This window comes from Oncorhynchus nerka, linkage group LG22 (assembly GCF_034236695.1).
Source record: "Oncorhynchus nerka isolate Pitt River linkage group LG22, Oner_Uvic_2.0, whole genome shotgun sequence".
Lineage (NCBI taxonomy): Eukaryota > Metazoa > Chordata > Actinopteri > Salmoniformes > Salmonidae > Oncorhynchus > Oncorhynchus nerka.
In genome coordinates this window covers 92,330,606-92,355,609 of record NC_088417.1, presented here as the reverse complement: position 1 = coordinate 92,355,609, position 25,004 = coordinate 92,330,606, and the positions used below count along the sequence as shown (strand labels likewise).

General features: G+C 44.2%; 1 protein-coding gene across 1 annotated transcript in view; it reads right to left on the bottom strand.

Annotated features, from left to right (window-relative positions):
• Positions 1 to 218: 218 nt before the first annotated feature.
• The window catches only part of LOC115104831 (guanine nucleotide exchange factor subunit RIC1-like), a 99,640-nt gene continuing 74,854 nt past the window's right edge, over positions 219 to 25,004 (bottom strand). Inside the window, exons 11-27 of the mRNA XM_065007574.1 lie at positions 23,388 to 23,582; positions 23,196 to 23,234; positions 22,754 to 22,954; positions 21,042 to 21,202; positions 20,494 to 20,632; positions 19,964 to 20,053; positions 19,189 to 19,317; positions 18,544 to 18,708; positions 17,180 to 17,470; positions 15,592 to 15,735; positions 15,023 to 15,181; positions 14,556 to 14,692; positions 12,485 to 12,780; positions 11,999 to 12,217; positions 7,037 to 7,214; positions 2,932 to 3,120; positions 219 to 2,336 (exon numbers count right to left, since the gene is read on the bottom strand). Of these exons, the coding sequence (XP_064863646.1) occupies positions 2,045 to 2,336; positions 2,932 to 3,120; positions 7,037 to 7,214; positions 11,999 to 12,217; positions 12,485 to 12,780; positions 14,556 to 14,692; positions 15,023 to 15,181; positions 15,592 to 15,735; positions 17,180 to 17,470; positions 18,544 to 18,708; positions 19,189 to 19,317; positions 19,964 to 20,053; positions 20,494 to 20,632; positions 21,042 to 21,202; positions 22,754 to 22,954; positions 23,196 to 23,234; positions 23,388 to 23,582 (3,024 nt within the window). The 3' untranslated portion in view covers positions 219 to 2,044. The remainder of the gene's footprint in view (positions 2,337 to 2,931; positions 3,121 to 7,036; positions 7,215 to 11,998; positions 12,218 to 12,484; positions 12,781 to 14,555; positions 14,693 to 15,022; positions 15,182 to 15,591; positions 15,736 to 17,179; positions 17,471 to 18,543; positions 18,709 to 19,188; positions 19,318 to 19,963; positions 20,054 to 20,493; positions 20,633 to 21,041; positions 21,203 to 22,753; positions 22,955 to 23,195; positions 23,235 to 23,387; positions 23,583 to 25,004) is intronic.

Below are 25,004 nucleotides of genomic sequence, written 5' to 3'. Positions count from 1 at the left end.
AGCTCTATGCTGGTCAGGTGACAGGATATTGACCTGGGCCTGAGAGCTCTATGCTGGTCAGGTGACAGGTTATTGACCTGGGCGCAGGGCCTGAGAACGAGTTGAGGCAAAAGCAAATAGTTCTTGTTTAGTTGCTTTGATATAGCCGAAATAAAACAATTTGAATGAATAATGAAGGCTAACATTTTCCCATTCGCAATAACACCACAACCAATAAATAATAATACTGATGGACATAAAAGATTCCATGTGAGGATACTGTACTTAGTCTTTACTGTTCCACATCATACACACAGGTGTATGTGTTGGAGATGTTTTCAGTTTTACATGATTGAGATTTTGGTATGTTACTGCCATGTTACCATGGTGATAACAACCAAGCCCTTACAGACTTAAATTCCTATAGAAACAATGTCAGAATACATTAAATAGTATAGGACCTATTCAACTCCACAGCCATTGCTAAGTAGAGACCAACACAATCCTACCTTAAGAAAACGATACTGAAATGTGACATTGAATTAACACCAAAGTGTGCATCAGTTGGTGATTTATCTATTTAAAAATGGGGCAAATAAAAATGATCTCTGGCATGACATCAACACAAAGTGAATTATGAATATAGTTTGTCTCAGTTTGGATCCTCCAGCATGACGGAAGCCAACTGAACAGTAATACATCAATTCTAGGGCCAATCCTAAAGCATGTGTGTAAAGACGCAGGTCAGGATGGCCATAATAATGTGGTTTGTCCTCAGAGATTCTCCCTTCAGGAGTCAGTCATGGTTTGGTTGAGGCCTGGTCAGGCCCTCGTCAATATCATTCACCTCCAATCCAGGTCATCACACACACACACACACACACACACACACGTCTTCTCTCTCCACCAACAGAATTCTCACACTAGTCTTTAATATCTTAGTGAGGGGACTGACATCGTCTCATGAAGTAATGTTGTAGAATAATATCACATAATTGACCAAGGCATCAGTAAATGTCTTTAAATCCACGGTACAGTAGGAGGTAACACACACACTTCATTCAGTGCATCTCAGAACTTGTCCAGCACATAGTTGATTTCAGGGGCGATTCCTTGCAAAAAGTTATATCTGAACTCAGTTGCACAAACTGTGACAACAGTTATAGGTTGAACTTTCTGTAATGTGGAATGAGCCAATTAAGCTTAATATGTGACGGGTCTGACAGACAATAACCCGGATGCTTCTTGCCCAGCACGTCATCATGGCAATCTGAAATGTTTATCTAGACACTATAGCCCAGAAAGCATATTTTGATAAAGTGCTAACTTGCAACACAAACTGCCTGCTTTAGTCCCAGAATAAAGCCTGGTTAGCCCAAACTCAGTCTGGTAAACTCTTGTCTGTGGGCAAATCTCTCTTTTAAAAAAAAAAATGTTTACGTGGAGCAAAATAAATAGGAGGTTAGAAGCACGTCATCGATCATATCTATATTTTTAGGTAAGATTTTTTTTTGTTATGAATCGGCTGTGTCCTGACTAACGATGTCTGCAATGACTCAACTCCATAATCAACTGGACAATACTGACACTCTTAAAACACAAGAGCCCCCACTCACTCACTCACTCACTCACTCACTCACTCACTCACTCACTCACTCACTCACTCACTCACCACTCACTCTCACTGACCCTGCTCCGCCACCGGGATGGACAAGTATCCGGACTGGAGAGAATGTCCTCTAGCGTTTGTTACACACACAGTGTAGTAATACACACAATACCATGACACACAGTCTCACACACAATGGAAAATATCAGAGTCCACGTCAGTCAACAAACTGGTTCCAGACACACAGAGTTTAGTCTGAGACTTCCAGTGTCTTTCTTCCTCATCCCGTGTCCCATCACGCCCGACCAGCAAGGTCAGAGGTCAGAAAAGGGCTGCATTCATCAGGGTTTACCGTAGCAAAAAAGTTTAAGTCAATATAGTCAGTCCCTCCCTGTTTCAGTCCATTTTCTTCCGTTTGGTGCCTAATGAACATGACTCAGGTCAGGACTGGGCATGTCAGGACAGAGTGCAGTCGTACACCCCCTCGTCCACCGCCTGTTCCTCCTGCTCCTCTGGAACTCCACCGTCCTCTGTCCCTAACCCCCCAGGGGGCTCCAAAGGAAGGGCCAGACCCAGGAGAGCAGGCCCCCTACTGTCTTCCGCACTGGGGCCTCCGGGCTGGGGCTCAGCCAGCTTCGAGTTGGAAGCCCCTGGCAGGAAGGCTTCAGGCTGGATCTGCTCTACAGAAGTCTCTATGAGCTTCTGTAGCTGGGGCCGGATCATGTTCAGGAAGGGCTTATAGCCCAGGCTACAGGGAGTGGAGAGAAGGGGGAGTCTGTATCAAGCTCACAACATTCATGAACTTCACTGTGCCCTTGCTACAGCTGCTATAGAATATGTAACATCCTTTACACTACAGTTCCACTAGTGTTCTGGATGAATACAAATCAGTTTTAATAATGCAGATATATTGTGGCTTCCATCAATGTAATTGTCTGCATCATTTCCAATCCCCCCAAAATATATTTTTTGTAAACATATACACTATGTCCTTGTTTTTGAAAGAAAATCTCATTTTTTGTCCATTAAAATAACATAAAATTGATCAGAAATACAGTGTAAACATTGTTAATGTTGTAAATTACTATTGTAGCTGTGAAAGGTAGATTTTTAATGGAATATCTACATAGGCGTACAGAGGCCCATTATCAGCAACCATCACTCCTGTGTTCCAATGGCACGTTGTGTTAGCTAATCCAAGTTCATAATTTTAAAAGGCTGATTGATCATTAGAAAACCCTTTCGCAATTATGACATTGGGCCTATGTACGTGAGCGACAGACAGAGCGAGTGACAGACCGAGCGAGCGACAGAGAGCGACAAAGACTAACAGAGACACTGACCAGTCAGTGGAGGCCCATGCGTCGACCCCTAGCAGCCCGGAGCGCACACTCTGGACGGTCTCATGAGGAACCTCGGGGCTGTCCAGGAAGTTGACCACCTGTTTGATGACTGTGGCCTCTCTCAGGATCAGACCAATCACAACACACCACTCCAGACAGCCAGCCTCCATGAACACATGCAGGAGGTACCTGAGGACAGAGAGAGATCAGCTATAAAAAGGCATGGTCTATAAGGGACTGGTTTCCCAGACACAGAGTAAGCTTAGCCCAACACTAAAAAGCATATGGTCAATGGAGATACTCCATTTAGTTCATCTGAGTCCAGGGAAACATACCTAAGGATACACAAGCTAAGGCTGACAAAATCACACAAGATATACGCAAACCTACATATGAAACCAACACACAGACACAAACAAATATGTCACCGCAGCCATACGTCTAGCTAGGTTGGGAAGTGGGGTGGAGGAGTATTAGTAGCAGAAAAAAGTACTCGATTGTCATACTTGAGTAAAAGTAAAGATACCTTTCATAGAAAAATGACTCAAGTAAAAATCACCCAGTAAAATACTGCTTGAGGAGAAGTGTGAAAGTATTTAGTTTTAAACTTAACTATCAACAGTAATTGTAATTGCTCAAATATATTTAAGCATCAAAAGTAAAAAGTTTAAATCATTTTAAATTCCTTAAATTAAGCAAACCAGACGGCACCAATTTTTAAAACAATTTTAATTTACAGATAGCCAGGGGCACACGTCAACACTCAGACATAATTTACAAACGAAGCATTAGTGTTCAGTGAGCACCAGATTCAGAAGCAATAGGGATGACCAGGGATGTTCTCTTGATAAGTGTGTGAATTTTATCATTCAAAACATAATGGGTAGTTTTGGGTATCAGGGAAAATATATGGAGTAAAAAAGTACAACATTGTCTTTAGGAATGTAGTGAAGTTAAAGTTGTAAAACATAAATATTAAAGTACATGGCCCGTTTGCATAAAACATCTTAAGTAAATGTTCCCCTCATATGTCCCTTAAAATGTTCTTAACTTTGAAATAAGTTGCACAAAACATTTTAAGGCAAATTTCTCCCTTAAATGAAGTGAAAAAGTTAAGGTCCCTTAAAACTTCTCAGCATTTGGAATTTTGGATGAAAAGCATGCCCAAATTCAACTGCCTGCTACTCATCCCCAGAAGATAAGATATGCATATTATTAGTAGATTTGGATAGAAAACACTCTGAAGTTTCTAAAACTGTTTGAATCATGTCTGTGAGTATAACATAACTTATGTAGCAGGCGAAACCCAGAGGACAAACCTTTCAGATTTTTTTTTTGTTTTTTTTTTGAGGCCACTCTTTTCAATGGGTTTTGATTGGGAATCCAGATTTCTAAGGGACTTGCTTGCAGTTCCTACCGCTTCCACTGGATGTCACCCGTCTTTAGAAATTGGTTGAGGTTATTCCTTTGTGTAATGAAGAAGTACGGCCATCTTGAACGAGGGTCACTTCATGTGTACTGTTTGATAGAGGCGCGTGACCTGAAAGCTAGCGTCAGTTTGTTTTCTTCCTGTATTGAACACAGATCATCCAGTCTTCAATTTTATCGATTATTTACTTTAAAAAATACCTAAAGTTGTATTACAAAACTAGTTTGAAATGTTTGGCAAAGTTTACAAGTAACTTTTGAGATATTTTGTAGTCACGTTGCGCAAGTTGGAACCAGTGTTTTTCTGGATCAAACTCGCCAAATAAATGGACATTTGGATATATATGGACGGAATTAATCGAACAAAAGGACCATTTGTGATGTTTATGGGACATATTGGAGTGCCAACAGAAGAAGCTCATCAAAGGTAAGGCATGAATTATATTTTTATTTCTGCGTTTTGTGTCGCGTCTGCAGGGTTGAAGTATGTTTTCTCTCTTTTGTTTATGGAGGTGCTATCCTCAGATAATAGCATTGTTTGCTTTCGCTGAAAAGCCTTTTTGAAATCTGACATGCTGGCTGGATTCACAACACATGAAGCTGTAATTTGGTATCTTACATGTGTGATTTCATGAAAGTTAGATTTTTATAGGAATTTATTTGAATTTGGCGCTCTGCATTTTCTCTGGCTTTTGGCCAAGTGGGATGCTACCGTCCCACATATCCCAGAGAGGTTTTAAGTGCGTCATTCAGTATGGATAGAGGTATCCCCTTTCATTCAGTATGGATAGAGGTATCCCCTTTCATTCAGTATGGATAGAGGTATCCCCTTTCATTCAGTATGGATAGAGGTATCCCCTTTCATTCAGTATGGATAGAGGTATTCCCTTTCATTCAGTATGGATAGAGGTATCACCCTTTCATTCAGTATGGATAGAGGTATCCCCTTTCATTCAGTATGGATAGAGGTATCCCCTTTCATTCAGTATGGATAGAGGTATCCCCCTTTCATTCAGTATGGATAGAGGTATCACCCTTTCATTCAGTATGGATAGAGGTATCCCCCTTTCATTCAGTATGGATAGAGGTATCACCCTTTCATTCAGTATGGATAGAGGTATCCCCTTTCATTCAGTATGGATATCAATATAAATAATATTTGTGGAGGTGAATGTTGCTTTCCTCTGTCCTGGTTTCAAAGGGGAAACATCCACCAGGTAGCTACGTAGCTAATGGAAGGTACACAATCCATGGCTACAAAGCTACTGTAGCTAGTTGGCTAACTCTGTCAGTTAGCTGGATGTGCTAGAAAGTAATAGAAACAAGTTGATAAAACGAAAAAGGTGTTTTATCTTCTGAATCAAATTGTTTCTACAGTCTTGAATGTAGAAGTTCTATTATGTGATCTCCCAGAATAAATACTCTCTCTTTGATCAGAGATGTTCAGGTCGTCTCCGTGGTAACTGGAGACTTTCTGCTGTACATGCCTTTAACTAGTTGCTCCTACCCTCTACTTTTTTGAACATTTTGTTAAAAATCGCGCAACATTTCAGCGCCCTGCTACTCATGCCAGGAATATAGTACGTTCATATGGTTAGAATGTGTGTATAGGAAACCCTCGGACGTTTTTAAAACTGGTTAAATCACGACTGTGGCTATTACATAACGTGCGTTACATCGGAAAGCGCAGGAAAACCTGATCACAGAAAATGGAAATAAATATCCTTGCGCCACTTCCAGCAATTGTTAACAGTGAGCCGAATTAGATAAGACCGAGCATTCAACTCCCACAGCATCCCCATGTAGTCGAGTATCTTGTGAATTTAATCCTCTTTGATTCTTGGTTGAACCGAAAGAGGGGCACGACGTACCTCCGGTCTCCGCCCAGATCATTCCGGAAGAGCTCTCTCCTGAAATTTTTTCCAAGACGACAGCTAATGATATGTACATCGCCTACGGATGAATTTTATCGCTTATTAACGTTTACTAATACCTAAAGTAGCATTACAAACGTATTTCGAAGTGTTTTGTGAAAGTTTATCGTCTACTTTTTGAATTTTAAAAAATGACGTTAAGTTGTGAAATCGCCTTTTTTTTCGTTTATCACACAGTCTACATATAACGATATCTTGGCTTTATATGGCCCGATTTAATCGAAATAAAGACCCAATAGTGTTTATGGGACATCTAGGAGTGCCAACAAAGAAGATGGTGAAAGGTAATGACTGTTTTCTATTTTATTGTGCGGTTTGTGTAAGGCCGAAATGCTAATTATTTTGTTTACGTCCCCTGCTGTGCTTTTCTGTTGTAGTGTATTGGTGCATGCTATCAGATAATAGCTTCTCATGCTGTCGCCGAAAAGCATTTTAAAAATCTGACTTGTTGCCTGGATTCACAACGAGTGTAGCTTTAATTTGATACCCTGCATGTGTATTTTAATGAACTTTTGAGTTTTAACTAATACTATTAGCATTTAGCGTAGCACATTTGCATTTCCAGAGCTCTAGTTGGGACGCAAGCGTCCCAGGTAGAGGTAAGAGGTTAAGCTACCATAAAACTCTTGAATTATTCCCTTAGCAAGGGGAAATTATTCCTTAAGGTAAACCCTCTCTGTCGCTCTGATTGGGCTGTCAAATAGAAGTAGAAATCCTGTCTATGAGTGGCAGGACAGGCTTACCGTAGCTGGACCTGGGACTTGTGTGGTCCCTTGTTAGCCAGCTCCATGGAGATGTGTTCCAGCTCAGAGGGGGTCAGACTGAGAGCAGAGAAGTTCTCATCCACCATGGTCCAGTCTCCATCCACCATACTGCTGGTCTCTGTCAGGTCTGTGGCAGAACCGATACTGCACTCCTCCGCTAGGGAGAGAAAGATGGAGGGAGAATGAGGAAGGGAGATAGTTGATGAGGAAGGGTAGAAAGCGAGAGAGATATGGACACTCCACAACACCGTTCAAATTGACACAAACGCAGAACAACGCCAAATTCATGAGAAGTTGAATGGATTAGAAAAAGCTATAAAGGACAATCAAAATCAACTGGACTCCCCAATTACTGACCAGGAGCTCTATAAGAAACTAAACTATTACTGACCAGGAGCTCTATAAGAAACTAAACTATTACTGACCAGGAGCTCTCTATATTACTGACCAACTAAACTATTACTGACCAGGAGCTCTATAAGAAACTAAACTATTACTGACCAGAGCTCTATAAGAAACTAAACTATTACTGACCAGGAGCTCTATAAGAAACTAAACTATTACTGACCAGGAGCTCTATAAGAAACTAAACTATTACTGACCAGGAGCTCTATAAGAAACTAAACTATTACTGACCAGGAGCTCTATAAGAAACTAAACTATTACTGACCAGGAGCTCTATAAGAAACTAAACTATTACTGACCAGGAGCTCTATAAGAAACTAAACTATTACTGACCAGGAGCTCTATAAGAAACTAAACTATTACTGACCAGGAGCTCTATAAGAAACTAAACTATTACTGACCAGGAGCTCTATAAGAAACTAAACTATTACTGACCAAGCTCTATAAGAAACTAAACTATTACTGACCAGGAGCTCTATAAGAAACTAAACTATTACTGACCAGGAGCTCTATAAGAAACTAAACTATTACTGACCAGGAGCTCTATAAGAAACTAAACTATTACTGACCAGGAGCTCTATAAGAAACTAAACTATTACTGACCAGGAGCTCTATAAGAAACTAAACTATTACTGACCAGGAGCTCTATAAGAAACTAAACTATTATGACCCTCAACTAAATATACTGACCAAAAAAGAAACTAAACATGACCAGGAGCTCTATAAGACTATTACTGATGGCATGCTCAAAAAGCATGCAGACCTGATGGCATGCTAAAGGAGATGCTCAAACTCACTAGTGTTACATTTGCATTGGCTGTATTAAAACTATTTAATTTGATCCTGAGTGTAGGTTATTTCCCTGACATCTGGACTCATAACCCCAATCTTTAAGAACAGAGACAAAGTTGACCCTAATCATTAGAGGCATTTGTGTTAACAGTAACCTGGGGAAGGTTTTCTGTAGTATTATAAATGTAATAGTTCTAAAATTCCTTAATAAGCACAATGTCTTGAGTAAAAGTCTAATTGGATTTATACCAAAACATCGCCCAACTGATCATATTTACACCCTGATAGATAAATATGTCCACCAAAATAATACCAAAATATACACTTGCTTTATAGATTTCCAAAAAGCATTTGATTCTATTTGGTATACAGGACTGTTCTACACAGTTATTGAAAGTGTTGTAGGGGGTAAAACATGAAATAATTAAATAAATGTATACTGGCAATACGTGCAGCATTAAAATTGGGAAGAAAACAACAGAATTCTTAAACCAAAGGCGGGGCCTTCGCCAGGGTTGCAATCTGAGCCCTGCAGTCTTCAATATTTACATCAACAAATTGGCCACTATTATAGAAAAATCCTCAGCCCCTGGTGTTAGGCTCCACAATTTAGAGGATAAATGCCTGCTCTTCGCAGATGACCTATGCCTGCTGTCACCCACAGCACATGGCCTACAGCAGAGCCTGGACCTGCTGGAGCAGTACTGCCAGACCTGGGCCCTGGCAGTAAACCCCAAAAATACTAAAATAATGATTTTCCAGAGAAGATCCAGATCTCAGGGAATTAGACCAAAGTTGTCAATTGGTACAAAATATATTGAGTACTGCACACCACTACAATTACATAGGTTTAAAAATAAGCTCAACTGGACACCTTAATGAGGCAGTGAATGAACTGAGCGAGAAAGCACGCAGGGCATTCTACACCATTAAACAAATTCAAATACCGATTAAAATTTGGCTAAAACTATTTGAATGAGTCATTGAACCAATTGCACTTCATGGCAGCGAGGTGTGGGGTCCACTTGCAAAACAAGATTTCACCAAATGGGACAAACACCCCATTGAAACCCTGCATGCAGACTTCTGTAAGATTCTCCTACATGTCCAGAGGAAAACTACAGACAATGCATGCAGGGCAGAATTAGGCCAATATCCACTAATAATAAAAACTAAAAAAAAGAACAATGAAGTTTTGGAAACATCTAAAATACAGTTACCTCCTCTCATATCATTACCAAGCCCTGCAATGCCAAGAGCTAAGCAAAGAAAAGTGTCCCCTCATCCAGCTGGTCCTGGGGCTGAGTTCATAAACCTGTTCTACTAACACACTGAAGCCTGGACCAGAACATCCAATCAATTAGAATAAAACTAATTACAACACAGTCAAAACGAACGAACGAGAGAGAGAGAGATACACAGACAGAGAGAGAGAGATACAGAGAGAGAGACAGAGACACACACAGAGAGAGAGAGAGAGAGAGAGATGCAGAATTCTGAAAAAATATCCTCAGTGTACAATGTAGAACACCAAATGATGCATGCAGAGCAGAATTAGGCCTATACCCGCTAATGATCAAAATCCAGAAAAGAGCCATTAAATTCTACAACCACCTAAAAGGAAGCGATTCCCAAACCTTCCATAACAAAGCCATCACCTACAGAGAGATGAACCTGGAGAAGAGTCCTCTAAGCAAGCTGGTTCTGGGGCTCTGTTCACAAACACAACCCACAGAGCCCCAGGACAGCAACACAATTAGACACAATCAAATCATGAGAAAACACAAAGATGTTTACTTGACACATTGGAAAGATTTTACAAAAAAAAACACGCAAACTAGAATGTTATTTGGCCCTAAACAGAGAGTACATAGTGGCAGAATACCTGACCACTGTGACTGACCCAAACTAGAATGTTATTTGGCCCTAAACAGAGAGTACATAGTGGCAGAATACCTGACCACTGTGACTGACCCAAACTAGAATGTTATTTGGCCCTAAACAGAGAGTACATAGTGGCAGAATACCTGACCACTGTGACTGACCCAAACTAGAATGTTATTTGGCCCTAAACAGAGAGTACATAGTGGCAGAATACCTGACCACTGTGACTGACCCTAAACAGAGAGTACACCACGGCAGAATACCTGATCACTGTGACTGACCCAAACTTAAGGAAAGCTTTGACTATGTACAGACTCAGTGAGCATAGCCTTGCTATTGAGAAAGGCCGCCGTCAGCAGACATGGCTCTCAAGAGAAGACAGGCTATGTGCTCACTGCCCACAAAATGAGGTGGAAACTGAGCTGCACTTCCTAACCTCCTGCCAAATGTATGACCATATTAGAGACACATATTTCCCTCAGATTACACAGATCCAAAGAATTTGAAAACAAACCCGATTTTGATAAACGCCCATATCTACTGGGTGAAATACCAGTGTGACATCACAGCAGCAAGATGTGTGACCTGTTGCCACAAGGGCAACCAGTGAAGAACAAACACACCATTGTAAATACAAGCCATATTTATGTTTATTTATTTTCCCTTTTGTACTTTATCCATTTGCACATCGTTACAACACTGTATATATACATAATATGACATTTGTAATGTCTTTATTCTTTTGGAACTTGTTTTTTTCACTTTTGTATATTATCTACTTCACTTGCTTTGGCAATGTAAACTTATGATTCCCATGCCAATAAAGCCCCTTGAATTGAGAGCGCGAGGGAGAGAGAGGTAGAGCGCGAAGGGAGAGAGAGGTAGAGCGCGAGGGAGAGAGCGGTAGAGCGCGAGGGAGAGAGAGGTAGAGCGCGAGGGAGAGAGCGGTAGAGCGCGAGGGAGAGAGCGGTAGAGCGCGAGGGAGAGAGCGGTAGAGCGCGAGGGAGAGAGAGGTAGAGCCCGAGGGAGAGAGAGAGAGGTAGAGCGCGAGGGAGAGAGAGAGGTAGAGCGCGAGGGAGAGAGAGGTAGAGCGCGAGGGAGAGAGAGGTAGAGCGCGAGGGAGAGAGAGGTAGAGCGCGAGGGGGAGAGAGGTAGAGCGCGAGGGAGAGAGAGGTAGAGCGCGAGAGCGGTAGAGCCCGAGGGAGAGAGAGGTAGAGCGCGAGGGAGAGAGAGGTAGAGCGCGAGGGAGAGAGCGGTAGAGCGCGAGGGAGAGAGCGGTAGAGCGCGAGGGAGAGAGCGGTAGAGCGCGAGGGAGAGAGCGGTAGAGCGCGAGGGAGAGAGAGGTAGAGCGCGAGGGAGAGAGCGGTAGAGCGCGCGGTAGAGCGCGAGGGAGAGAGCGGTAGAGCCCGAGGGAGAGAGCGGTAGAGCCCGAGGGAGAGAGCGGTAGAGCCCGAGAGAGAGAGGTAGAGCGCGAGGGAGAGAGAGGTAGAGCGCGAGGGAGAGAGAGGTAGAGCGCGAGGGGGAGAGGGTAGAGCGCGAGGGAGAGAGAGGTAGAGCGCGAGGGAGAGAGAGGTAGAGCGCGAGGGAGAGAGAGGTAGAGCGCGAGGGAGAGAGAGGTAGAGCGCGAGGGAGAGAGAGGTAGAGCGCGAGGGGGAGAGAGGTAGAGCGCGAGGGAGAGAGCGGTAGAGCGCGAGGGAGAGAGCGGTAGAGCGCGAGGGAGAGAGCGGTAGAGCGCGAGCGAGGTAGAGCGCGAGCGAGGTAGAAATTGAGCGAGAAAGAGAGGTTGGTAGAGAGTTCTCTGACTACATCTCAGTGAAAGAGAGTCTCAGCTGTTCCTATCTCCTGATGAAGACTACTTACTTTTGTTGGTTAGTGGAGAGAGGAAGGCCTCCTGTGTCTGTGGCCCCCCGTGGGACAAGGCAGTGTCCATCTCTGTAGGCTCTGTAGGTCCAAGAGCTCCCAGCCCGTCTAGCCAGGTGTGGTTGCTGATGCGTGCTGCGGCCTGCGGGGGCGCTGTGTCCATGTCACTGTTCAACAGGCTGTCTGCTGACTGGGACTTCAGTAGATGCTGGCTCAGCACTAGAGGGAGGGAGGGAGGAACAAACAGGGTCAGATTTAATTGAATGATAAAAATAACACTTCACTAAACAAATACGACTTGAGAAAAAAATGCACTCAGTCACGAAGTTTGCATACACCCAATGAGTCAGAGGGTGAGGGGGACAGTCATTGCTGAGGACAAAAATGCATTGCAAACACAGACGGACAGAGCCCCTGCAGCACCAGCAGTCACACACACTTTCAGAAGTATTCCAATTACCTCAACACACACACACACACACACACCTGTCCTGCGGTGTCCGTTCTTGAAAGGCGAGCTGATGGAGCCGGCTGGGGTGACAGGAAACGGCCACAGGAAGTCCTTGTGGAGACACTTCAGCGCCATGACAAAATCATCAACCCGCGCCACCCGCGTGCGCTCGTGGCACAGCCAGCTAATCAGCTCGAAGCCCAGCTGGGCAGAGAAACAACCCAGCTCTTTCAGTCTGATGTGCTCAAGGAGGTGGCGGGCGTGACGCCTCAACATCATGTCTATGTACATGTTCTCTGCACAGTCACTGTCCTTAGACCACCTCTCAGACCTAGAGGAGGAGGGAGAGATGTGTTATAGCTATGAAGAGAAAGGCCTATAGTACATACACTGCTTTACCAGAGTTGAGCTCAATTCCATCCAACTTTCAGTCAGTCCAGGAAGTGATTGAACTCTAATGAGCCGACAGGAATAAAATAAAATAAATGGAACTGACCAACTCCGTGGGGTCCGTGTACTGAGCCCAGAAATGATTGGGAAGAGGACAATCCCTCTCAGTACACATTAGATCAGCCTTTCTGACAGAATGGGTCACAACATGTCAGAGTATATTTATAATTATTTAATTGATTACTGGAATTGATTTGGCCAAGTGCAACAGAGCTCTCTGCTTAGCAGAGGCGCCAGTTTGGAACAGCGGCGCCAGTTTGGAACAGCGGCGCCAGTTTGGAACAGAGGTGCCAGTTTGGAACAGCGGTGCCAGTTTGGAACAGCGGCGCCAGTTTGGAACAGCGGCGCCAGTTTGGAACAGCGGCGCCAGTTTGGAACAGCGGTGCCAGTGGGAGGAAGATGCGTGTTGCTGCAGCAGTGGCATTCAGCAGCAGATGAGCCGTCATCATTCTCACTCAACGCTGTCATCAAATGGACTCAAGCTGGCCACAAGTTCTGACTGAGCTCAATCGTCATGAAATGCAAATACAACAATTTGTTTTTCTCGCTTGGATTCATACAAACTTTGAAATAACGAGGAGTGCCAACAATGTGTTTTGGCGGGGAAGTGCTTAGTAATGAGTCTCAAAACGAACAAATTAAAACTAAAAATCCACAGCATGACGGTAAACCTAGGGAGTTCTTTCAGAACAGGAAACAGTGCTTCGACAGTGGAAAAGTCAGTCAGATAGCAAGACGTTGTAATTTAGCAGGTGATAAGCATCAATAAGGGAGTACTCTCTCTCATAGTAGATGTGAGTTTCTCTTTCAAACAATCCCCTGGCCTTGCACACAGCTAATAGCTAGCTAGCTAACGTTAGCCAAAGCAAGCTAGCTCGTGACTGATAGTTCAGTACAGAATAAGGTATCAGGCCTACTGTACATCTTACTGTAGAAATTATTGTTGAAAACAAGTCTAGGTTGGAACTGTTGCTGTTAAAATACAAGTAATCAGTTTCATTCTGAACTGGAATAAACTGATTGAAGCAAGTTCTGGGTTGCTCCCTAAGTTCTTTTTGAAGAGTTCTGGGTTGCTCATCTACAGCAGGAAGTGGTCTCCTGCCTGACTGAGAAAGCAGTAGATGTTCTGATCTAGTTTGCGAGTCAGGGTTCCTAACTCTGGCATACTTTAAAAACAAGTACAGAAACAGACTCCATGCTGAGCATGACTTCACTGTTGCACTGTAAAAAACTGAGCCCAGAATAGACATGCTTGTTGAAAACGTCAACTTGTGTGATTTGGTCAATCAGTTCATTATAAAAAATATTGATTGTATTTTAACAGCTACAGTACCAACCTAGACAGGTATGTAATGGTGTTTTTAATGGGTAAAATAAACATGAATAGATATTTATATGGGTATTTCATTATTTGTTTTTTGTCTATATTGCATTTGTTTTAGGCATAATGGAAATGAAATGTACCAATATTTACGTATAGTTGCATATTTTCCTAAGCTTGGGTCCCAGGAAAACACAGAATTTCTAATTTGAGTCCAAGGCTGAAAATGTTTAATAACCCCCTGCATTAGATACTCAAACAAACAAAAGCTGCCTTTGGATCATATGATTACTAAAGAGAGGAGATGTCAAATAAAGTGTGTGTGTGTGGCGTACCCCTTAGCAGAGGGCCCAGAGGGCATGCTGAAGGTCTTCTGTAGGTTAAACTTCCCAGCAGCGATGCTGTCAGCTGACGGAGACAGACTGATGCTGCGATTCCTGAAGAACTCAAAACCTCCCGTCGAACTGGGTTCCTGTTGAGAAGACAGATCATTATCAGCGAGGAAACTCATCCAATATAAGCCTCTGACACGGCAGGGTTTCTGCACAATGTAAATGCACCACACAGCCAGTTATGGGTATCTATATCCAATTATACAGAGGTGGAGGCAGTAGCCTCATAGCAGTCTCATTTATACAGTGTTTTTAGACCATCTCAACCATTACCCCATAGATAACACTAAAGCATTAAGAGGTTTAGCTCTAACATAACATGTCAGAATGTGTGACAAACACAGAAAGAGAGAGAAGAGTAGAGAGAGGTAGAAGACAGAAAGAGATTATGAATTTGTTCCTTCCTGTACCTGAGTGGTTGGTGTTGGGGGTGGGGTCTCCATCTCTCCAGAGCCAATGGCCTTGAGGAATCGGATCATGTGACGACAGAGGTCCCACTTGCCCTGCTCCAGAGCCGTGTTGAAGAGTAGTGTAGCGTGTTGCCTGCTCACTGCTGGAACCTCCATGTTCTGGGGGCAACAGTCACATTATCAATACAAGCCTTTTAACTACTTAACCCTTAACCCTGGCTCCATCCCTAACCTTAACCCCGGCTCCATCCCTAACCTTAACCCCGGCTCCATCCCTAACCTTAACCCCGGCTCCATCCCTAACCTTAACCCCGGCTCCATCCCTAACCTTAACCCCGGCTCCATCCCTAACCTTAACCCTGGCTCCATCCCTAACCTTAACCCTGGCTCCATCCCTAACCTTAACCCTGGCTCCATCCCTAACCTTAACCCTGGCTCCATCCTTAACCCTATCCCCAACCTCGACTCCAACCTTAACCCTGGCTCCAACCCTAACCCCAATACCAGTCACATTTCTAAATCAATGTTTGCCTCTGGTAATTAGGATGAGACAGGGGGAGTATGTTAACCTGTAGTATAATGAGATAGGATGCAGCGGTGTCCAGGTCCTGGGCCATCAGACATTCCTCAAACAGATCCTTGGGGTTGCCCACGGCAGCAAACAGGTAGTTCCACAGGGCAAACTCTGTCTTCCTGGCGCAGTGCACGATGGTCTGGAGCAGAAACACACAGGCGCAGCTACATTAGACACAGTCACTATATATATATACTACTTCTAACCAGAGCCCTATTGGCCCAGAGTAGCTGCTGCTTTACCAGTAGCTAACGGGGATACTAATATAATACTACGAGCCCAGGTCAAAACTAGTGATGTAAAGTACTTAAGTAAAAATACTTGAAAGTACTACTTAAGTAGTTTTTTAGGGTATCTGTACTTTACTATTTAGGCCAACTTTTACTTCACTACATTCCTAAAGAAAATTACGTACTTTTTACTCCATACATTTTCCCTGATACCCAAAAGTATTCGTTAGATGTTGAATGCTTAGCAGGACAGGAAAATGGTCCAATTCACACACTTATCAAGAGAACATCCTTGGTCATCCCTACTGCCTCTGATCTGGCGGACTCACTAAACACAAACGCATATTTTATAAAATGTCTGAGTGTTGGTGTGTGCCCCTGGCTATCTGTAATAATGTCTGAGTGTTGGTGTCTGCCCCTGGCTATCTGTAATAATGTCTGAGTGTTGGAGTGGCCCCTGGCTATCTGTACGTAATGTCTGAGTGTTGGAGTCTGCCCCTGGCTATCTGTAATAATGTCTGAGTGTTGGAGTGGCCCCTGGCTATCTGTAATAATGTCTGAGTGTTGGCGTCTGCCCCTGGCTATCTGTAATAATGTCTGAGTGTTGGTGTGTGCCCCTGGCTATCTGTAAATGAAAACAAACAAGAAAATGGTGCCGTCTGCTTTGCTTAATAAGGAATTTGAAATGATTTATACTTTTACTTTTTAAACTTTTGTTATATTTAGAACCAAATACTTTTACTGGGTGACTTCCACTTTTACTTCCACTTTTACTTGAGTAACTTTTACTAAAGTATGATTGGGTACTTCTTCCACCACTGGATAGGATGCTAATGGGGATCCTGATAAAACACTATGAGCCCAGGTCAGACTACAGATCACTGCACCTGTACATAGCCCACCTGTACATAGCCCACCTGTACATAGCCCACCTGTACATAGCCCACCTGTACATAGCCCATCCCCATATTGTTAATTATTTATTTATTTTTGCTCCTTTGCACCCCAGTATCTCTACTTGCACATTAATCTTCTGCACATTAATCTCTCCAGTGTTTAATTGCTAAATTGTAATTATTTTGCCACTACGGCCTATTTATTGCCTTACCTCCCTAATCTTACCTCATTTACACACATGGTGTATATACACTTTTCCACTGTGTTATTGACTGTATGTTTGTTTACTCCATGTTCACTCTGTGTTGTTTGTGTCGCACTGTTTTGCTTTATCTTGGCCAGGTTGCAGTTGTAAATGAGAACTTGTTCTCAACTGGCCTACCTGGTTAAATAAAGGTGAAATATATATATATATATTTTAATGAACCACTTGATCAACGTCTCCCTCTCTGTTACCTGGAGGAACAGGGGAAACTCTGTGATGAACTTGGCCACGGTGGGCAGCAGCGGGTCAGGGATGGGCTCCCGGGAGGTGGCCTCCTCCTCCAGCACCACGTGGACCATGAGCTCCATGACGTGGGGGAAGTAGGGGAGCGCTGCGCAGGACTGGGCCAGGAGAAGGGCCTGCTCCCCCAGGTTACGGACCAGGAGTTGCCTCAGGATGTGGTGGAGGTAGATCTGGGATGTCCTCTCCACCGTGCAGTAGGGGAACAACCCCTCTAGGGACTCCCGGCCCTCTCTGGGACCCTGCAGAAAATACACAAAAAACACAACATTTTTAAATCTTATTTTCTACAAATTTAACCTTCACAGGCTACTACTATTATTTATCTCTTAACCTTGCAAACAATGGTTTGCAATTTGCTGAAATTGTTGCTGGCCTGGCTGCTGCCTGTGCACGAGCTGAGCGCCTGCTGCTGACGTCACTCACAATGCCTGGCTGCTGCCTGTGCACGAGCTGAGCGCCTGCTGCTGACGTCACTCACAATGCCTGGCTGCTGCCTGTGCACGAGCTGAGCGCCTGCTGCTGACGTCACTCACAATGCCTGGCTGCTGCCTGTGCACGAGCTGAGCGCCTGCTGCTGCGTCACTCACAATGCCTGGCTGCTGCCTGTGCACGAGCTGAGCGCCTGCTGCTGACGTCACTCACAATGCCTGGCTGCTGCCTGTGCACGAGCTGAGCGCCTGCTGCTGACGTCACTCACAATGCCTGGCTGCTGCCTGTGCACGAGCTGAGCGCCTGCTGCTGACGTCACTCACAATGCCTGGCTGCTGCCTGTGCACGAGCTGAGCGCCTGCTGCTGACATCACTCACAATGCCTGGCTGCTGCCTGTGCACGAGCTGAGCGCCTGCTGCTGACGTCACTCACAATGCCTGGCTGCTGCCTGTGCACGAGCTGAGCGCCTTCTGCTGACGTCACTCACAATGCCTGGCTGCTGCCTGTGCACGAGCTGAGCGCCTGCTGCTGACGTCACTCACAATGCACCTTTGCAGCCAGGAACGTGTTGTGACTGTGTGTGTGACAGAGAAAATAGTTTTTGTGTCATTTAGAGGGAAAATGCATTTTAGAGTTTGAGTCACTTTTCAAAAGTTGCTAAAAGTTACAAACACATTTGTAAAAGTAGCTAAATTTGTTGCTAGGTGCTGTTTGAAAAAAGAAGAAAGGTTGCCAGGGTAGTTTTTTTTTTTTTTTTAGGTTGCCAGGGAAGTCTGAAAAGTAGCTAAATTTAGCAACAAAATTGCTAAGTTGGCATCACTGCTCATTAGATGCACCCAGCCCCAGGGAACGCTCCTACTATAATACAATACTCCTCTCTACCTGCAGGCTGTCATAGACCACAGTCTCGTTGGAAGCTCCCAGAACCAGAGCATCTTCAAACAGCACAGCCAGGGGATAGATGTTGATGTGGAAGGGCAGCATGATGCGGCGGGACAGGAAGGAGTGGGGCTTACGATGGTCACGAGGGAACAGGGGGAGCCACACCTTCAGATAACAGAACATAAGACAAGGAAACAGGTTTGTCAAATCATTGCAAATCAAATCAAATGTATTTATATAGCCCTTCGTACATCAGCTGATATCTCAAAGTGCTGTACAGAAACCCAGCCTAAAACCCCAAACAGCAAGCAATGCAGGTGTAGAAGCACGGTGGCTAGGAAAAACTCCCTAGAAAGGCCAAAACCTAGGAAGAAACCTAGAGAGGAACCAAGCTATGTGGGGTGGCCAGTCCTCTTCTGGCTGTGCCGGGTGGAGATTATAACAGAACATGGCCAAGATGTTCAAATGTTCATAAATGACCAGCATGGTCGAATAATAAGGCAGAACAGTTGAAACTGGAACAGCAGCATGGCCAGGTGGACTCAAAAGACAACGTTTAGTTGAGTTAATTTATTTGGCCATTCACAGACAACAGCAAGACACACTAATCCACAACAGAAGTAGTAAAAACAGATAGCAGTATACCTTCATCCCAGCCTCTCCACACGACAGCCACAGAGCCTCCAGTAGGTGACGCTTCTTTCTGTTACTACGACACGTCGTCCACACATTCTCTACATACTGGGCCAGAACCACTGGAGGACAGAACGGCAGCTGGAGGGAGAGAGAACGTTAAACACCAGAACAACCTCTCTCACACTATTTTTTCTTTTATTTTACCTTTATTTAACCAGGCAAGTCAGTTAAGAACAAATTCTTATTTTCAATGACGGCCTAGGAACAGTGGGTTAACTGCCTGTTCAGGGGCAGAACGACAGATTTGTACCTTGTCAGCTCGGGGGTTTGAACTCGCAACCTTCCGGTTACTAGTCCAACGCTCTAACCACTAGGCTACCCTGCCGCCCCAATGATACCAATGAATGAATCAATCATGAAGTGACCGGTTGCTGGGTGTAATGATTCCATTCTAATGTCAGATAAATTAGAACACATTGTGATATTGTTGTATGGTGGTATTGAACATGTTCTGTTTTGGTGGTGTAGAGATGTTATATGATGTACTGTTTTATCTTTAGCTCATTCAGTACAAACATAGTTTTATATGTAATTTGGTGTGTTTGGACCCCAGGAAGAGGAGCAGCTGCCCTGGCAGGAACTAATGGAGATCCATAATAAAATACAAATACTAGGGGGAAGGCTTTGGGTCAATTCCATTTCAACTCAGGAAGTACACTTGACTGAATTGAAATGGAATTGACCCCAACCCTGCTAGGAGGTGGATAGAGGATGTGACCGGAACCTTCTCCTGTAGCTGGGGTCCAGAACGGTCTCTCTGTAGCATGATGAGCTGGCCTGCCAGGTTCAGTATGATGCTGTCTGCCATACAGGCCTGTCACGGGCACAGAGGGACACACAAACATGAATACATTTACATCTTTTAGCTGTTATCCAGAGCGACTCGGTACATAAACTAAACTCAGCAAAAAAAAAAGAAACATCCCTTTTTCAGGACCCTGTCTTTCAAAGATAATAAGTATACATCCAAATAACTTCACAGATCTTCATCGTAAAGGGTTTAAACGCTGTTTCCCATGCTTGTTCAATGAACCATGAACAATTAATGAACATGCACCTGTGGAACGGTCGTTAAGACACTAACAGCTTACAGACGGTAGGCAATTAAGGTCACAGTTATGACAACTTAGGACACTAAAAGAGGCCTTTCTACTGACTCTGGAAAAACACCAAAAGAAAGATGCTCTGAGCGTGATGCCGGTCTCTGGGGGTACGGAGATGAGGTTGTGTGTCTGTGTTTGCGTGTGTGTGTACCTGCTGTGGGGCTTTGAGCGTGATGCCGGTCTCTGTGCGTACGGAGGTGAGGGTGACTGACACCACCAGGGCAGGATGAGGAATGTAGCGAGACATGGACACCTCCTGAAGCAGCTCAACACTGGCTGATGGATTGGGCCTGCAGAGAGAGACACACACATTCTCTGTATTGGCCAGCTGTAAAGCTTAACCCCAGTTAAGGCCACAACCAATGTTATGAAACCTCCCTTTGGACTGTAGTAGGTTACTGTGACATCTTGTTAATCTTACTTCCTTATTTGTGTAAATGGTGTCTTTATTGCTCTTTCTGTATCTGTTTCATGAGCTGAAAGAACACATCTCATCATGTGATTGGTATTACTGGGGTTTTCCCCACAAAGTTATTTTCACAACACTACTGATTACTGTCTGAGACCTTCTGTGTCAGGTGACATTCAGTACCTGTCCTGTCTGCTAGTAATGTTGTGTGTGAGAGTGAGATAGTTCTTGTTGAGTATGAGTGGGTGTGCATGCCTGTGCCTGTCCTAAGCATGCGTGTACCACCCTACCCGTCATGTCTCCTCTCCATGCTGTAGAGGCAGATGGAGCAGTCTGCTCTGAAGAGGATGATCATGTCTCTGAACACGTTGAGCAGCAGAGTGTCAGAGTGCAGCTTGGTGACGGAGGAGAAGGTGTTATCCAGGTTAGACGACCGCAGGTACAGACGCAGCTAGCCAGGGAGACACATCACAACCATTACATCTACTGTATAGATCTACCAACCGTGTAGAGACGCAGCTAGCCAGGGAGACACATCACAACCATTACATCTACTGTATAGATCTACCAACCGTGTAGAGACACAGCTAGCCAGGGAGACACATCACAACCATTACATCTACTGTATAGATCTACCAACCGTGTAGAGACGCAGCTAGCCAGGGAGACACATCACAATCATTACATCTACTGTATAGATCTACCAACCGTGTAGAGACGCAGCTAGCCAGGAGACACATCACAATCATTACATCTACTGTATAGATCTACCAACCGTGTAGAGACGCAGCTAGCCAGGGAGACACATCACAATCATTACATCTACTGTATAGATCTACCAACCGTGTAGAGACGCAGCTAGCCAGGGAGACACATCACAATCATTACATCTACTGTATAGATCTACCAACCGTGTAGAGACGCAGCTAGCCAGGGAGACACATCACAATCATTACATCTACTGTATAGATCTACCAACCGTGTAGAGACGCAGCTAGCCAGGGAGACACATCACAATCATTACATCTACTGTATAGATCTACCAACCGTGTACAGACGCAGCTAGCCAGGGAGACACATCACAATCATTACATCTACTGTATAGATCTACCAACCGTGTAGACACAGCTAGCTAGGGAGACAACCATTACATCTACTGTATAGATCTACCAACCGTGTAGAGACACAGCTAGCCAGGAGGACAGGAGAAACATTCAATACTGCTGTTCTTCTCGTCTCTCAATCAATCAGTCAATCCAATCAAACCATCATTAACTGAATCCATCAGCTGGGAGTAAACATCCAGATCTACCAACCTCCGCAGGGAGACACATCCCAATCCGCAGCTAGCCAGGGAGAGACACAATTCATCCAAACACAATGAGAATATTGTACATCTACTGTATAGATCTCGTCAGCTATTGGAGACACATCACAATCATTACATCTACTGTATAGATCTGTGTGTAGAGACGCATCAAGTCAGGGGTCACAATCATTACATCTACTGTATAGATCTACCAACCGGAGGGTCGTGTCAGGGGGTCATCTACTGTATAGATCTACCAACCGTGTAGAGACGCAGCTAGCCAGGAGACACATCACAATCATTACATCTACTGTAGATCTGTCGTAGAGTTGCATCGGGTCATTACATCTACTGTATGTTAGAGACACAGCCGGGTCACAATCATTACATGTCGTATAGATCTACCAACCGTGTAGAGACACAGCTAGCCAGGGAGACACATCACAATCATTACATCTACTGTATAGATCTACCAACCGTGTAGAGACACAGCTAGCCAGGAGTCGGGTCATTACATCTACTGGATCTACCAACCGTGTGTTGTGTCGTCACAATCATGATCTACTGTATAGATCTACCAACCGTGTCGCAGCTAGCCGGGTCATTACAATCATGTCATCTACTGGTCGTGTTACCGGGTCGTGTTGTGTCGTATTGCCAGGACGATCGAGACATCCTGTCCTGTTATCTCACCTCTTCTTGCCGGTCGATGAAATTGTAACAGGCAACAACAACAAAGCCGTTCCACCAGACCAGCCCTCCCGTCACGGTCATGTTCTGCTCCTGAGTGATGTTCCCAAACAGCTTCCATTTCCTGGTGGACATGCAGTAATGTGCAAAGCCACGTCTCCCTGCTACAGCTATACACTGGCCTGCTGTGTCTATGGCTGCAAACTAGACACACACAAGGACATCAAAAGATCACTTTACCAGGAGCACACCCACTGACATACCCACCCACCCACAGACCGACAGACACACACACACACACACACACAGAGAGAGACACTCTCTCACACACAGAGACACTCAACACACAGAGACACTCACACACAGAGACACTCACACACAGAGACACACACACACAACCACCCTTACCCCGACAGACAGACTAGCCCCCCACTCCCCCACTCACCCGTATAGGCCAGTTGCTCTCTAGGTATGTGCTGTGAATCTACAAGAGAGACGGTATTACTGACAGGACAATACAACTCTTCTGCAGCTCATATCAGGGCTAAATCTGAAGGGGATCCTCGTGACAGACACTGACAATGTTCAAAAAGGATTAAGCCAGAGATAGAACCTCCATATACAGTTGGCTAGCTACCTGGACCACGTGCCAGTGCTTGTATCCCAGTAAAGTAGAGTTGGGCGAGGGGTGGTGGGTGGGGCTGCCCTCCCCGCCGTGGGGGAGGTTATGGGGGTGGGGGCTCTCTGAGCTGCCGGAGGAGAGCTGGGTGGGGTCACCACAGGTTAGGTAGAGACGGTCCTCCCCGTGAAGTAACACCTGCTCCTGGTTACTCTGGAGACAACAGGTACTCATTATTCCTCATTTCCTCATAAAGACTAAGCAGACAGAACACATCACTTTTTCATAAACAAACATCAGCCGATGTCACAAAGTGCTGTACAGAAACTCAGCCTAAAACCACAAACACACCATCTGTGTATTCATGTGGACGTGCCTTCAGAAAGTATTCATACCCCTGAACTTTTTACACATTTTGTTGTGATGCAGGCTGAATTAAAAATGGAATAAATTTAGATTTTTTGGTCACTGGCCTACACACACACACACACACACAATATCCCATAATGTTAAAGTGGAATTATGTTTTTAGAAATGTTGACAAATGAATTAAAAATGAAAAGCTGAAATGCCTTGAGTCAATAAGCATTCTAAATAAGTTCAGGAGTAAAAATGTGCTGAACAAGTCACATAATAAGTTGGAGACTCACACTGCGCAATAATAATATAATTATTTTTAAACGACTACCCCATCTCTGTACCCCACACATACAGATAATTGTAAGGTCCCTCAGTCGAGCAGTGAAATCACCTCGATCCCTTTGAACACGGTGAAGTAAATATTTACACTTTGGATGGTGTATCAATACACCCAGTTACTACAAAGATACAGGTACAACTTAGTTGCCGGAGAGGAAAGAAACAGCTCAGGGAATTCACCATGAGGCCAACGGTGGATCATCAAGGACATCAACCACCCGAACCACTGCCTGTTCACCCCGCTATCATCCAGAAGGCGAGGTCAGTACAGGTGCATCAAAGCTGGGACTGAGAGACTGAAAAACAGCTTCTATCTCAAGGCTATCAGACTGTTAAACAGCCACCATTGAGTGGCTGCTGCCAACACACTGTCATTGACACTGACCCAACTCCAGCCACTTTAATAATGGGAATTGATGGGAAATGATGTAAATATATCACTAGCCACTTTAAACAATGCTACCTTATATAATGTTACTTACCCTACATTATTCATCTCATATGCATACGTATATACTGTACTCTACATCATCGACTGCATCCTTATGTAATACATGTATCACTAGCCACTTTAACTATGCCACTTTGTTTACTTTGTCTACATACTCATCTCATATGTATATACTGTACTCGATACCATCTACTGTATGCTGCTCTGTACCATCACTCACTCATATATCCTTATGTACATATTCTTTATCCCCTAACACTGTGTATAAGACAGTAGTTTTAGAATTGTTAGTTAGATTACTTGTTGGTTATCACTGCATTGTCGGAACTAGAAGCACAAGCATTTCGCTACACTCGCATTAACATCTGCTAACCATGTGTATGTGTGACAAATAAAATTTGATTTGATTTGATTTGATTTGATTTGGTGTCTTTAAAACAGTTACAGAGTTTAATGGCTGTGATAAGAGATAACTGAGGATGGAT